At 44.3% G+C, this 14,571-nt stretch overlaps 1 protein-coding gene across 1 annotated transcript in view; it reads left to right on the top strand.

Moving 5' to 3' along the window:
* The window catches only part of LOC119171726 (methanethiol oxidase), an 89,127-nt gene that overhangs the window by 42,990 nt on the left and 31,566 nt on the right, over positions 1 to 14,571 (top strand). The window contains exons 4-7 of the mRNA XM_037422541.2: positions 751 to 868; positions 1,760 to 1,942; positions 13,127 to 13,308; positions 14,310 to 14,394. Of these exons, the coding sequence (XP_037278438.2) occupies positions 751 to 868; positions 1,760 to 1,942; positions 13,127 to 13,308; positions 14,310 to 14,394 (568 nt within the window). The remainder of the gene's footprint in view (positions 1 to 750; positions 869 to 1,759; positions 1,943 to 13,126; positions 13,309 to 14,309; positions 14,395 to 14,571) is intronic.

Here is a 14,571-nt window from a genome sequence, read left to right as displayed (position 1 = left end):
CGACTCACTCAGGCTTAGATCGAGCCATGTGTCGAAGCCTGAGTTAGTCCGGGAGCCTAATATTTTAGTGAGATTCCGAACGAGTGAGCTTTGCCGAGGAAAAGTTTGGCCAGACTGAGTGTGATTAAGTCCGGTCGGTGAAAATTTGGCTGCGTATGAGTCCGAGTAATCCCTACGCGCGAACCTTATCTCTTGAGTGAGTCTGGGTGAGTTCCAAATTTTTGATGGCAACATTTTTAGACGCCACATCAAACGCGAAATTCGACCATCGCCCTCCCGCGAGTGTCGCGAAAAATTATCGTCATGAGATTATGTCGCCGTATGACGTAAGCGTGACGTCACGTGACGCATGTCACGTGATGACGTCATCGCATCGCATTATAGCTTTGTCAAACGAGGCCCATTAACAGAGGCAATGCAAAACCATTGATTGATATGTGGGGTTTTACGCCTCCAAAACACCACATGATTATGAGAGACACCGTAGTGGAGGGCTCAGGAAATTTCAACTATCTGGGGCTCTTTAACGTGAATGCAAAGCCATGGTGACGTGCCTTCGATCGTGGCGGCAGTGCAAGACCACGTTAGGTGCAGAAAGTATTCGAAGGGTGACGGGGCTGCGTAAGTACATTGGCCTAGAGCGAAAAGATGCCTTTCGCTTTCGAATCATATAAAGTGGGTGCATAAGAGACCCTGATAGTTTTTTTTTGTCGACCTATGCGTATCACTTCATTGTCCTCGACACGACAGGTGATCGAGAGTGAAGAGCTGCACCGGGAAAGACTGTCGGCGCCTCATACTACCCACTGTCTGCCCAGCGGCGAGGTCCTCATCAGTACCATGGGGGACGAGAACGAGAACGCCAAAGGTGTCCTACCTGTCTACTTTTCATAAGACGACGCAAACTACTGAAAAGATAAGATAAACGGAAATAACACTCACCTATTCTTCTTGGTGGCTTGTGTCGTCTAATTTTCTTTTGGCATGCACAAACTAGCCCCGAAACAAGTTTTATTGCTGTTCGTGACTCTGTTTTTTTTCGTGCTCCGTTCTCCAATCTTCGAGTTGCTTTGTTTCCGAGACGATTTGCCGAACTGCGTTTTTGCGTTTTGAACGTCATTCGCTAACACTCGTGGCGGACGTCGACTGGCAGTGACGTTCTTCTGATAAAGAGACACTTGCGCGTTCGGTTTTCCGTCAGCACAGAGGACGGAAGAACGCCAGCAAGAAGCGCGACGTTATAAGTTCAAAACGTCGTCCAAAAGAAGGAATGGATGGTACAGGTTAACGGCAAACAGGCATTCGTAACCTAATAGGTAACAAGCGATTTGTTGTTTCCGGGGGATAAAGAGCCTGCAAGATAGAGAGAAAAAACGTGGCGAGCACTTAATAAGATGAGATTACCACAGAAAATGACACCGTACCCGAAACAATACATTGCAATGTCCAGCAACAACGGGAGCATGTGCCTTTAGAGCTGGCATGGCCACATGCTCTAGGCAATTGAGTTTGTACAAGCTTGCGGCTAAGTGACAGAATCAGTCATCATGTTCCTTAAACATTGTAGCGGTAACTTGTGCACACACTAGTTTTGAAACGACCGTAAAGTATTCCGTAAAGGGACCAAAAAGAATGCTGCTCCTAAAGAACACTTACAATTTGTCGCAGTTCAATTTGACAATAGAATAAGGCGGACTGCTCTGCCACCGGCGTCTTTCTTGTCCATCGGCCCTGCAACGCAAGCTCGTACACCGTGCAGGGAGCTTTCTCCTGCTGGAGGAACGCACGTTCAACGTCCGTGGAACGTGGCAGCCCCAGCTGGACGTCTCCGACTTCGGCTACGACTTCTGGTACCAGCCCAGACACAACGTTATGGTCAGCAGTCAGTGGGGGGCCCCGTCGGCCTTCCGCAAGGGATTCAACATGGCCGACGTTGAACAAGGCGAGTGTTGTCTGGCTGCGCTGAAAAGAATTTGTATGAGGCCGGAATGATCTTCGCATAGGTTTAAACCTTCGCACAGCTTTTAATTTATGAATCGACTTACATTAAGGAATACCTGTGTCAAGATTTCTAGATGCTATGACGCTGCCGAAAGTAGTTAGAGGTGGTTGCAGGTGTGTGCTAGTGTGCTAATAGCGGTATAGTGTGCTACACACGAGCGCTAAAGTCACGCAAGCTTGTCTGGTCACTGCAGTAGGGTGGAATGTTCAGCCGCAATCGGTAGACAGCACATTCTAAACTTATCCTATTCTTTCTTTCTTTCTTTCTTTCTTTCTTTCTTTCTTTCTTTCTTTCTTTCTTTCTTTCTTTCTTTCTTTCTTTCTTTCTTTCTTTCTTTCTTTCTTTCTTTCTTTCTTTCTTTCTTTCTTTCTTTCTTTCTTTCTTTCTTTCTTTCTTTCTTTCTTGATGTCTTTCTATCTATCTTTCTTTCTTTGTTCTTTTTTTTTCTTTTTTTCCTCGCTGTCTTGCTTTATTTTTTAGCGTTCAAACAGCTACGCGCGAGCATGCAAACGCTGTCCAAGTCCACAGTGACCGTGCTGGACCCACTTCAAAAAGTAGGTCAGCGTGCTGTCACGGGTAGATTTTCGATAGCTGGTAAGGATGTCTTGAGGCTCTAGCAACCCGTCTAAATGCTAGATTTTCTAGCGTTTGCCTCCAGCATCGAGTCCACATCGATAGCACGGCCTTCGGCCTACGCGAAGCTCAGATTCAGCTGATAACATTGAAAATGAGAAAGTAATCGTGCGAGGTGTAATGGTGACGTGCGTATTTTTTTCTGAAATTGCCCTCGCTTATACCGTATCGTCTGTCAAAACTAAAGAAGCGCAGCTCATTTTGAAGCGATGGCCTTCATTAACAGGTGGTGGTGTGTCGATTTCTTGCTATTGCATTGATTCAATCGCCCCTGCGGTGAATTTTTTTATGCAATAAGATGTATCTTGACTGTGAGATATGTCCATTAGTGACTCAACACTATGTAAGAGAGCAATAAGATCAACTATCGACAGTTCAATAAACTCGTATCTAGCGAAAAAAATTGTCTTACACGAGAATGAATGTTGAACCAATAGGTGACGACTTTGCGGTTCTGAAAAAAAAAAAATCCTTAAGCCACCCACCAGGAATCTGCTGGCACTAATGCTGTGTTAAAAACTGGCAAGTTCCCTCCCTTGCCCCTTCCCCCACCTTACATGCACAAACTTTTCTTCTTGCCGCTTGTTCTGCTGGTTCATGCGGGTACCTTCACATTTGAACACATTCCTTTTGCAAGACTGTTCAATAGTGTTCGAATACTCAATGCCGAACGCTGCAAGAAAAGTTCACTTAAATTTTCATATATTCTTAATCTTCCACTAGTTTATTTAAATCTGCCCCCGCCCCTCCGCGGTGGTCTATAGTGGCTGAGGTACTTGGCTGCTGACCTGCAGGTCGCGGGATTGAATCCCAGCTGCGGCGGCTGCATTTTAGATGTAGGTGAAAATGCTGTAGGCCCATGTGCTCAGATTTGGGAGTACGCTAAAGAACCTCTTGTGGTTGAAATTTCCAGAGCCCTTTGATACGGCGCCTCTCAGAATCATATGATGGTACTGAGACGTTTAAACCAACATATAAATCAATAAAATTGTTCTCATTTTTAAACGACCACTAGAAGTAGGGGCCCTATGCTCAACAACGACAACAGTTGGTGCTGACTGGACTACGCTTATTTTTGTTTGGTCTGCACAGACAGTCTTCGTGCCTTCGCCGCTTTCGTGTGTGCCTGCGCTGCTTTAGAAAAGCACTTTCTATTTATTTTGACTTGATAGCGTTAAGTGTTAATTGTAGTAATTCACAATTCAAGCTTCTCGAATTACATCATACAATACAAAGTGTGCACTGATTGGTTGAAGTACGTGCTAGGGACAGGATATCAATATCACCTCCCAGTTTTTTCTTTATTTCTTGCTTCTTTATCAATTGAGTAACCGGCTGTGACTTTACCTGCATTTATATATTTGCACATAAAATCAGCAAATGAACACACAATGAAGAGGGGTGGAAGTCTCTGTTACTTGGTATACGGAAGGAATTGCAAAAGAAAAAAAATAACGCTCAACGCACGCAATCGTATGCACCCTAAATATGCCAGTCTCGTCCATTACGGCAGCGTCCTCTTCTCGCATGCCACAGCCTTCGACCCAAGCGACCCGGAAGTTGAGGCCGCTGCGGAAGACAAATTGCGCTAATGCAATGAATGAAACAGCCCAGTCGTGGACGACGAAGACACACTGTCCGTGTCGTCACGCTGTCGCAGTGAGCAGCGTAGTGCAATTACTATACGTCCGGCACGTAGTGCGTGGCAAACTTTGTGACGCACACGATTTCTGTACAACAACGAGAAAAGACATTTATTTTCTGGCAGCGAGGAGTGAGAGCGTGAGATGACCAGAATGGTGCCGTACAGCTTATTTAACTATAGCTTATCAAGTTTGTGCACGATGCGAGAGTGATACAGCCTTGATGGCGCGCGAAAGTTTAACCACGCTTGCTACGCCGTTTTGTCTGGCTCATTTAGGCGAAGCATTACGCTGTTGGTTGACATTGAAAGGGACTCATTGCCACAAACTGGAGCAGGGGCCTAGCTTGAACTGGTTGGTCATACGTTTGTTTTTAACACGAAAGTGTTTTATGACGGGGTCCACCAATAATTCACTGACGTATTTCCGTCGCGGAAGTGACGTCGAAAAAATACGCATGATCCGAAGACAGAGAAAAAAGTTTCGTCAACGGCAGTCCAACTCATGACCTCTCCATGGGTCCGTCGCAGCAGATACCAGGTACGCTATCCACGGCGCCATAGTCACATATTTTGCACGCGTATAAAATAAGCCCTTTATATCTACCACTGTCCCCTCACAGTGTACTTGGTAAAGTGCAGTAATGCATCGTGACCGTGGCATCCGCGATAATTTTTTTAACGCGTCGTTTCTAAGTGTCCGTCTCAATCGGCCAATAGTAGAAGTGCAATTTCCAATAGTAGAAGTGCAATTTGCTCAACGCCTTAACACAGCCCCAGGGGGTGACTACCCCAAACGTCAACGTCGCTTATAGCATCCATTCATAATAAACATAACCCCGCAACGAAGGAGGTTTAAAAAATTGCTTAAACCGCCTTGCCTGCAACCATAGAGTTTCCCAACATGTACTAGAGGGAACTCTGATGCTATAGTGTCTATGGGAGCTGCAACGCACGGCGCTTCAGCGAGCATGAGAATTATGGGTAGTACAGTATTTGTCTAATCTTCGTACTTCTTGCCTGCTTTGGCTCCGTGTGTGTTCGTGTTGATTGGAGCTGTTTTCTCACGAAAAAAAAAAATCAGCAATTGTTCAGCGGTTGCACTTCACAACATTATTTTTTTAGACTTACCTTTCCAAATCGGGTCACGAAGTTCAAAATGGTTTAATCTTTCTTTCAAAACAAAGCCGAAACACAGCAATGAATGAAGCCTCAAGTACGAAGACTAGGCAAATGTGTGTACTACCCATCATTCCCATGGTCGCTGAATGATCGCAGCGACGAAGTCCCCTCTAGTTAATTTTAGAGAACTCTATATCTGCAACCATGCCTGTCACTACCGGAATGTGCCCGTTTCGCCGGGATGTAGCTACGCGTTACCCACTTAAACTCGCCCCGCGAGACATTGCGGCCGGCCAAAGGGAAGACATGACGTGGGTTGTGCCTCCCTCTGGTCGAGCAGCGGTGTTCAATTACTTCCACATGCCATGGGTAGGCGACCTTAGCCCAAGTTCAGCATCCAATCAGTCACGCTCTTTTGGCTGGCACATCGCTTTCTCTGGTTTCGTTCTCACCGTTAACTACTACAGCTACCACAAGCATCTATGACCGCAAGGTTTTGGTAAATCATTCATGATGGACGTTACTCGTCGGAATGTAGATGTACTGTCAACCTTCATGCACCCACGTAAGCGGTTCTGTGGTTGTCGTACACCAACAGACATCGCGCGAGATCTCCTATATAAATGTATACTAAATGCTTCTGTAATGACATGTTTCATTTTCGCGTTTTACCGATTCCTCTGACGAAGGGATCAACCGCGCTTTCTTTCTTTCCACTCCTCTCTAATTTTTTCTTCTCTCCTGTCTTCCTTTGCTCTATGCCTTTTCTTCTCGAAAGAGCAGGCTGGCTTTGTGCCCCTATATAGGTGGCAGTGTTAAGCCTGCTCCCTTCTTATTTCCCCTGTGTCTTCGTTTTTCGGTGTTTACAAACCAAATAATAATGGATAACAATAATAATCAAGGAAAACTTCTTCAGTGTGAAAAAAGTAGAAGGTGGTGAAGGTGACGGAACCGTAAGTATGCACTCTGACTCATTCTTTTCATTTGTTTGAAATTTTCGCGCATTAAAAGTAAAAGTTGTCTTCAGGTTTACTAGAAGCGGGACTCGAGCTGACTCACGTGCGACAAACGATCGCCGCTGTATATTTCGTTCCCCGTGAGCACTTCTAAGCTATTATTTACGAGCTTCTTCTACGCAGTGGAACAATGTTAAAATATTTACGCTATCGTCTAGTTTCTGGTCCTTCAGTACATATAATTAGCTCTTAGAATGACATGGGCAATGCACGTTCATAGACTACGAATGTCGTTCATAGACTAAGAAGTGCCGGCATAAGCATTATCAGCGAGGGTTTGCGAATGTGATACACTTAGTAAAACATTGTTTAAATATACCAGTTACTTTGAGCGTTCTAACGTAACCCAACTACGTGAAAAAAGTTGCGAAAACTGACAGTGCCGCCGAAAGTGGTCGTGTATAAAAAAAATGTTCCTAGACGTGCAGGCTAGCTCACTTACTGCATGTTGTGCAAGGCGCGCAAGTCCGCCCAATTTAGGCCTTGCTTTTAAGTGGTCAATCTGCACACTTTTGCTTTTCACTGAAGAACCATCATTTTCGGAGACCCTAAACTTCAGCGATGTCGCTAGGCTGAGCCAGTGATTTCAGTACATAGGCCTGCCGGGCTTCTGACGAACTTGGTTTTTGGCGACGATAAAATATTCTCTTTTTTTTCAACAGAAAAGAAGATGCGCGCAGCCAAACACAATGAATTCTTCAGAAACCACGGAAACTTCACGTTAGTACTTGGAACAAACGCATTATATACGCATCGTGGCACGAGCAAATGAGTGTGCGTAAGTTTCTGGCCACAACTATACGTCACCAAAGAGAGAAAGAAATAAAAGCAGAAGACAGGGAGGATACGTCACCGGAAATGCGCACATTGCCCATTGTTGTGATCGCGTAGCCAGTGTTCTGCACGCAACTACTTGCTCAATGTGTGTTCTATTTTGCAGCCAAGCCTTCGGCGGACCCAAGGGAGCACTCCCAAAGAAATGGCCATAAATCACGACTCCACCATATCTCTCTCTTTCACTTCCACCTCCTCTCTGTTCTCTCCCCTCACTCATTTTAGAAACTCGTGGTTTCCTCCATTTTGTTTCACGGTTGTAAAAAAAAAAAAACGGTGACGGCGCTTTTTCAGCATACAGCCATAAACGCTTGGCTTGGCAAAGAGTGCTCGCCGCCCTCCAAGTGCGCAAGGTTTTTGAAGTGTTGATACCGCCAGGTGTCGCGGGGCGTCGGATTTCATTTCATTTCATTTTATTACCTTAAAAGCCCAACAGGGGCATTACATAAGGGGTGGGTTTACATATGTTCATTATACATTGTTAGAAATGACATTTGAATAAGCATTATTAAACATGACGTGGAAATATGGTTTACATGATTTTGTGGTATATACAATCAGTTGGAAAGATGAAAAATGACATCCAGTAATTGTTATTCTGAAAAATGATGAGATATCTCTTGCATGAATGCGGGTGCGCTGGTTAGGGCGGCAATTTGGTGAGGCAGGCTGTTCCAATCTATGGCTGTGCGAAGGAAAAAAGAACCTGAAAAGGTAGTAGTACGAGTGCGGGGGCGGCCCACATGGTTGATGTGCCCAGTTCGATGCGATGTTCTGCCAGGGGGAATAATGTACGGCGTTTGATTGAGCGAACAATGATAAAACTTATGAAAAAGAGATAGTGATAAAACACGGCGACGAGAGGCAAGGGTCGGCAGACCTAAGTCCTTTCGCAATAAAGACACGCTGACATGATATGAATATTGAGAGTGTATGAACCTTACAGCACGGTTTTGCACAGTTTCGAGAGCGTTGCTTAAATATGTTTGGTGGGGGCTCCATACTGCGCATGCGTATTCGAGTTTAGGGCGGATTATGGTTTGATAGGCTAGTAATCTAACATGCTTTGGGGCTTGTTTTAGGTGGCGTTTAAGGAAACCAAGTGATTTATTAGAAGATGAGATGACGTTAGTGATATGTGCGTTCCAAGATAAATCTTTAGTTAGGGTAACACCGAGGTATTTGTATGAGGGCGAAGCATCTAATGATATGTTATTGATTGAATATGAATAGGACAGAGGGTTACGTCGACGGGAGAATGTCACAACTTTACACTTAGCGGGGTTTAGTGTCATTAGCCAACAGTCACACCATTGTTGCAGACGGTTAATATTTGCCTGAAGAGAAATTTGGTGAGATGTATTAGTAATGGTTTTGTAAATGACGCAATCATCCGCAAACATGCGAATATTACAGGTTACATGACCAGGTAGATCGTTAATATATATTAAAAAGAGGAGAGGCCCGAGAACAGATCCTTGAGGAACACCGGAAGTTACACGCAGGGAGTCAGAGGTGCTGTTGTTAATAAAGACAAACTGTGAGCGGTTATTAAGGAATGCTTCAATCCATCGTAAGACGTCGGGGTGTACATTTGCCAAAGATAGTTTTAGTAGCAATCGTTGATGTGGTACCTTATCGAACGCCTTCGCAAAGTCTAAGAATATCGCGTCTGTCTGTAGGTTAGTATCGAGATTTGTGTGAAGATCATGCAGAAACGCTGCCAATTGGGTTTCGCAAGAAAACCCTTTGCGAAATCCGTGCTGTGAAGGATGAAAGTATTTATTCGAGTCTAAGAATTTCATGATTTCTGATGCCGGTGTTAGATGCCAGTGCTGCCCCGTTCGCGAGCATATAGCCCCCTTTTTTTCTCTTCATTTTGTTTGTTGAGTCACGTAATTTTACCCACTGCCCTCCCCACCCATCAACGAAGCGAATTCGTGCGCGCGCCACTGCAGTGGGTCTCAGGGGAGAAAAAGAGAATCACTGCCTGCCAGGCGCCGACCATTTTCTTTTTGCATGCCACGTAACAGAGCGCCCGTGAAGTTTTACTTCACTGCACGGATGAGCCCCGTTGGGCGTTTGCGCCAGAACGTTCTCCATTAGGCGATGTGGCGCTAACTAAACGTTCCCTGTGGTGGTGAAATCGGTGCCTCTTTCAGCGTCCGCCCTTTTTTCTCGCTTTTTACAGTGAACTGTCATCTTGTGTGAGGGTGTCTGTTCGTGCGCTTGGCTAGAGTCAGTGTGCGGGGAAGCCGACGCACTGGATCAGATTGCGAAAGCGACTGTTCCAGAGAGACTGTAACTAAAGTTCGCCATTGCAGTGTTTTAACGGCAGGCCTTTCGTGGTGCCGACGGTTGGGATTACTTAGCTCGCGGGGAGCAGCAGTCTGAGGAACCCATTGTGGGAGTTAAACGGCAGTGCTTGCTCTTTACGACAGCGATTCGTTCGTGCCACGAGGCGAACGTAGCAATCGTTCATTAGGTTTGGGGGAGTTGTTTATATAAATAAGAACTAGGAAGGCAAAAAAAGAGAGAGCAAAGGCAGCGATGTTAATCAGTTTGGCAAAACTGGCGTGCTACCCTGCACAAGGATAGTTGGCATCACATAGTTTTCGTTAAAATATACGTGTACAAATATCTGTCACAATATAAGCTAATGAGTTGTATTGACATGGCTGTTATTTTAAAAAATGTGGCTGTATTTCTACACATTCGTTGTTTTTGTGTCATTTAACAAGAAGAATATTACACGCCACCATTACTATAAACTAAGTCTTAGACAGGTATTGAAGTACAAGGGTTTTTTCTAACGATGTTTTATAAACTGCTATAAAGGTCTGAAACTGTCGCTACTTAATTTTTTGAAATATTGTTTTACCATGGGTACATTATTGATGCTTGCGTGCCTTATTGACCGGGATGGGTTACGGCGCCTTGTCAGGCATTAAATATCCTTTTTTGCCAACTCCGTCCATTACATGTCTACACTGTACTCTGTAAATGATTCACGGTGATTGACTGAATTAAGTTGATTCATGAAAAGAAGAATTGAGAGTGACAGTGAGGGGGGGGGGGGGGGAGCACACACGCTCACACGTAGTTTCACAGCGCAGAGCGGTTGTCTTGGGCGGTATACGATCTTCACAGTCTACAGCCGCTCGGGTTGAGGTCTGATGTCCTTAGGGTATTTTAGCAATGCATTATTCGCTTGAATTCTCGATGATTTCATCCTAATAAATAATAGCTAGAAGACTTGAAAGGTGAAGCGACAAGAGAAACACCGGCGTCACTATTACAAATGATAATATTAGTTTCTTTATTTCACTCCAGGCTGACAATACATATTATTTTTAACAACAATAAACTTCTAGACGGCGATAATTAGATGTTTGCACATATATGCAGTGTAGGAGCTGTAAGTGTAACGTCAGGATGGCTTGGCAGGCGACACAAACAAGTGGATACATGTTCAGATTTCGTATTGGGATAAAACCCAATCCGGGGAATCCAGGATCAATAGTGAGCGAATTCTTGGTGCGATTATATCCACCAATGGTATACACAGAATGACGTAGCTTAAAACAATCAAATAACGGTAGTACAAAAGCTTAGAGGGTCCCTTAAAAGGAAAACAAAAATCCGTTATTAGCGAATTGCTTTTTCACGTTCACAAAATCGCCGCGCTCGCTACGAGAAGACGATCATTGGTAAGCGAAAAAACGCGCGAATGGAAAATATGGGTGCTAACGCCACCTTAAAAATCCTGCACCAAACGCCGTGACACCATTAACTTTGACGGTGTTTACTAAAGCATACGTAGATCTTAATAGGTAAAAATGAAGCTCATTTACTGCTGATGGGGCTGGAGATTTAGCATACCAAGTTTGAGAAAATTTTGCCGCAAAAGTACGACAAATACAATTTGAACTTCGTCACGTCAGGCACGCAGATTTCGGTGCGATGTTCAGACGTGATACTTTGGCCTTGATTTTCTCCTCTAATAATAAACCTATGATGGTAAGATTAACGACACTAAGGTTCTCAAAGAACACTTTATGAATGTAAACTAATTCATTGTTTTTCTTTAGTGGGCCTTTAATTGTGGCATTTAATAGTACAATACGAGTCTTATCAATGAGAGTAGGTATCCACGTAATAAGTATCTGCGAAAAAAATGTTCTGCAATTAATTGGCAGAAAATTGTTGATTATAACGTAAGAGCGTTAGAGCGCTCGTGTGGCGAAAAAAAATACTAGGTTGCCGGTGTCGGCGGCGTTTTCCGTGAGGTATAAGTCATGATAAATTCAAATAATAAAAGACAAACGGGTTCGAGCCGATATCAAACCCAGGAACTTTGCCTGGCAATCAAGTGTTCAATTCTAGAGCCTTGCCAGTTTTAGTATACTGTTTTGGAACAAGACTTTATGCGGGTGTCACATCAGGCGAGAGGTCGCTTTAAGAAATGTAGTATATAGTGTGGCAGAACCGCACAGCTGCACCAGGCGTCACACTATGAAAAACGCGTAATCAGTGTGTGGTTTAAATCTTCCCACACATTACAAAGGCTCAGACATAATTCATCGTCATTCAAGATGATCGTCCTCAGCCACATCATAAACAAAGTGTGCAGAGAAAACTCTTTATTGAAAGGCAGAGAATTCTGCCGGCGTATGTAGATTGCTGGCTATAGCTACTCTGCTTGGGGAAAGAAATTTGGAACTGAAAGACAGGAGATAGAGAAAAATATTAAAGGTAAAACGCAAAGAAAAAATAAGTATACAGAGTGTGTTTTGTCTCTTGGGCGGAGACGTGTGCTGACAGAATGACTTATTACGAGTTAGCAAGGTGCCACTACAGTTTGTCTAGCTTACCGATATTGTCCAAATATGTGAATAAAAGTTTCATCGCATAACTGTGGCTCCATCGAAACTGTAGAACATTTTGTTTGAGGGGCGAGCGTATGCCGATGAGCGTGCAATATATGAACATTACATGTATGTGCTAACCCGAAGAACTTCACCTGTGAACTGTGTCTTGGGCCCTTCAGCTTGCTTCACGCAACTGAAACAAAGTGTACTGTTACGCTTCGTATTGCCTTGTGGACGCATCGCTGTACTTAGCTACCTCGCAAAATTGGGAGTTCCGACAAAGTGGGCACATTCAAGCTGTACTTGCAGTGGGTGTTCTACAGGGTAGTTTACAACAGTTGATTCTATGCGCACATGATTTTCTTTCCTCACGGGGTAGTTGGAGCGACCACCGACGAGCGAGGCATGGCAAGCTAATGAGAAGGCGTCGCTAACGGGGCTCTATGACGCTATCACGTTTCATGCAAAGTTTACGCGTTCTCAGTTTTTCGCCTATAGGAAGCGACTTTCTTCCCGTTCCTCATAGCTACACAATTGTACTGGAAGATCTAGTTTCGAAAAAAAGATAAAAAAAGATGGACAAGGGCGCACAAGGACACGAGTGTACGTTTTCACTTGTGGTGGTGTCTTCGAAAAAAATTTTTTTTTCATATCACCTCCTTCAAAGAAGGTTGCAAAACTATAGCGTTCTTGCAGATAACAGTCGTTTGTCAAAAGCGACCGTCTTTCAGCAGTGCGTGAGCACGCCTAACAAATACTCTAAAGCAGCAATGCATTGATGAATACTACAGCACACTCAAAACCGCAGGGGAATTTCTTTTTTTGTTTTCTTTTGCATTTTTCGCACGCCGTCACACCACTGTGTTCTCGGTACGCGAGAAGCTCGTTTTGTTTTGACTGTGCGTGCCTTATCTTGTGTCTCGTATCACACCACTTGTTCACCATGCTTGAATACTAACTGGCCCACATTTCTCTTCCGAATATTTATTTCAATGTGGTCTTGCAGGACTTTATGGCACCAGCCTGGTGGTGTGGGACTGGACGTACAGACGTAAACTGCAGACCATCGACCTCGGTCCCGAAGGCACCATGCCGCTCGAAGTGAGGTTCCTTCACAACCCCGATGCCTCGGAAGGTTATGTTGGCTGCGCTCTAGGAGGCACCGTGTTCCGATTCTTCAAAACAGACGTGAGTGAATCGTTTAAGAAGATGTTTAGATGTTTAGAAAAATTTTAGAAGATGTTTTCTCGTGGCTGTGATGTCAAAAGACGCAGCATTCTTTCGGGCAAAGGTTGTTCTCTTTATTGGACGAAGTTGTGCCCAGCAAAACAAAACACTCGCAGCACAGCGGTAGCAGCTGGCATGTCCACCCGCCCTCGAGCGCACGATCTACAGATACAACGCGCCGGTTATTCACATGTCACTCATGTGAAGGAAAATAGGAGGAAAAGAACTGCAAGGAGGTTAACCAACCTATAGGCAGCTGGTTTGCTACCCTGCACATGAGAAGGGGATGGGGGAGATGAACGATAGAGAGCAGAGAGGGAAGAAGAGAGATAAAGACAGCACATCAAGCAGCACACTCAGTCACAGTCCAGTCTACTCATGTGAAATTCCAGTGCTGTCGATGGTGCTGGCGAAAGTTAGATGCTCCAAGACAAAGAGGTTTCCCGTTGTATTTTTTGGTGCGTCCTAACTTACCACATATAGAACTATATTTAAAGATAGACGTTAACTTTGTTTTTCGGTGTTCTAACTTTTCTTTGAAAGTGTGACTTTTTTTAGGAGAGATTTATGTGAAGAAAACCATCAGTTAATTGTGGCGAACACTGTAGCGGTAGACTACGCAGTAGTTTTGATTATCTGAAATTTTTTTTCAAGGTCCGAGTTTCATGGGTGGCTGAACACCAGCATACTCATAGGCTCGGATCAGGGCGAACCTTATGATACTACAGGTAGTGAAAATTGATACGAACTTTTTCACTCCTTGATCCCTCATGACCGACTCTGCAGACTCGGGGCGTCAATGGTCACACTTTAATTCAAATAAATTACCATTATGTACTATCGGAGTCAGCGTGCAGCATCAAGTTATCGCTTCTTCGACATTACAGGCTTGAAAAATTCAAGCCATGAAGCACTCTTTTCTTTAGTATTTTCTGATTCTTTCACGGCGTACCCATTGGCAGGCGAAGGATGGGAGCTGGGCAGCCGAGAAAGTGATCTCAGTTCCACCTAAGAAAGTAAAAGGATGGGCCATGGACATGATGCCAGGTAGGCAGAAAAGCTGTTTATTTTTCTTCTTTCGCCAAGTGTTACATGCAGACTCTTGCTTTGCTTTGCTTGCAATATTTGCCTAAAGGGCTCGTACGTTTTGCAGGAAGGGCTTAATAGACACTCTTTTGAGCATGTACGACATGGATAGCTTTTTTAATACTACAATTTCGCAAA

Source organism: Rhipicephalus microplus, chromosome 4, assembly GCF_043290135.1.
Source record: "Rhipicephalus microplus isolate Deutch F79 chromosome 4, USDA_Rmic, whole genome shotgun sequence".
NCBI lineage: Eukaryota > Metazoa > Arthropoda > Arachnida > Ixodida > Ixodidae > Rhipicephalus > Rhipicephalus microplus.
The sequence above is the reverse complement of the archived record's forward strand: the minus strand, read 5'-3'. Positions and strand labels throughout refer to the sequence as shown.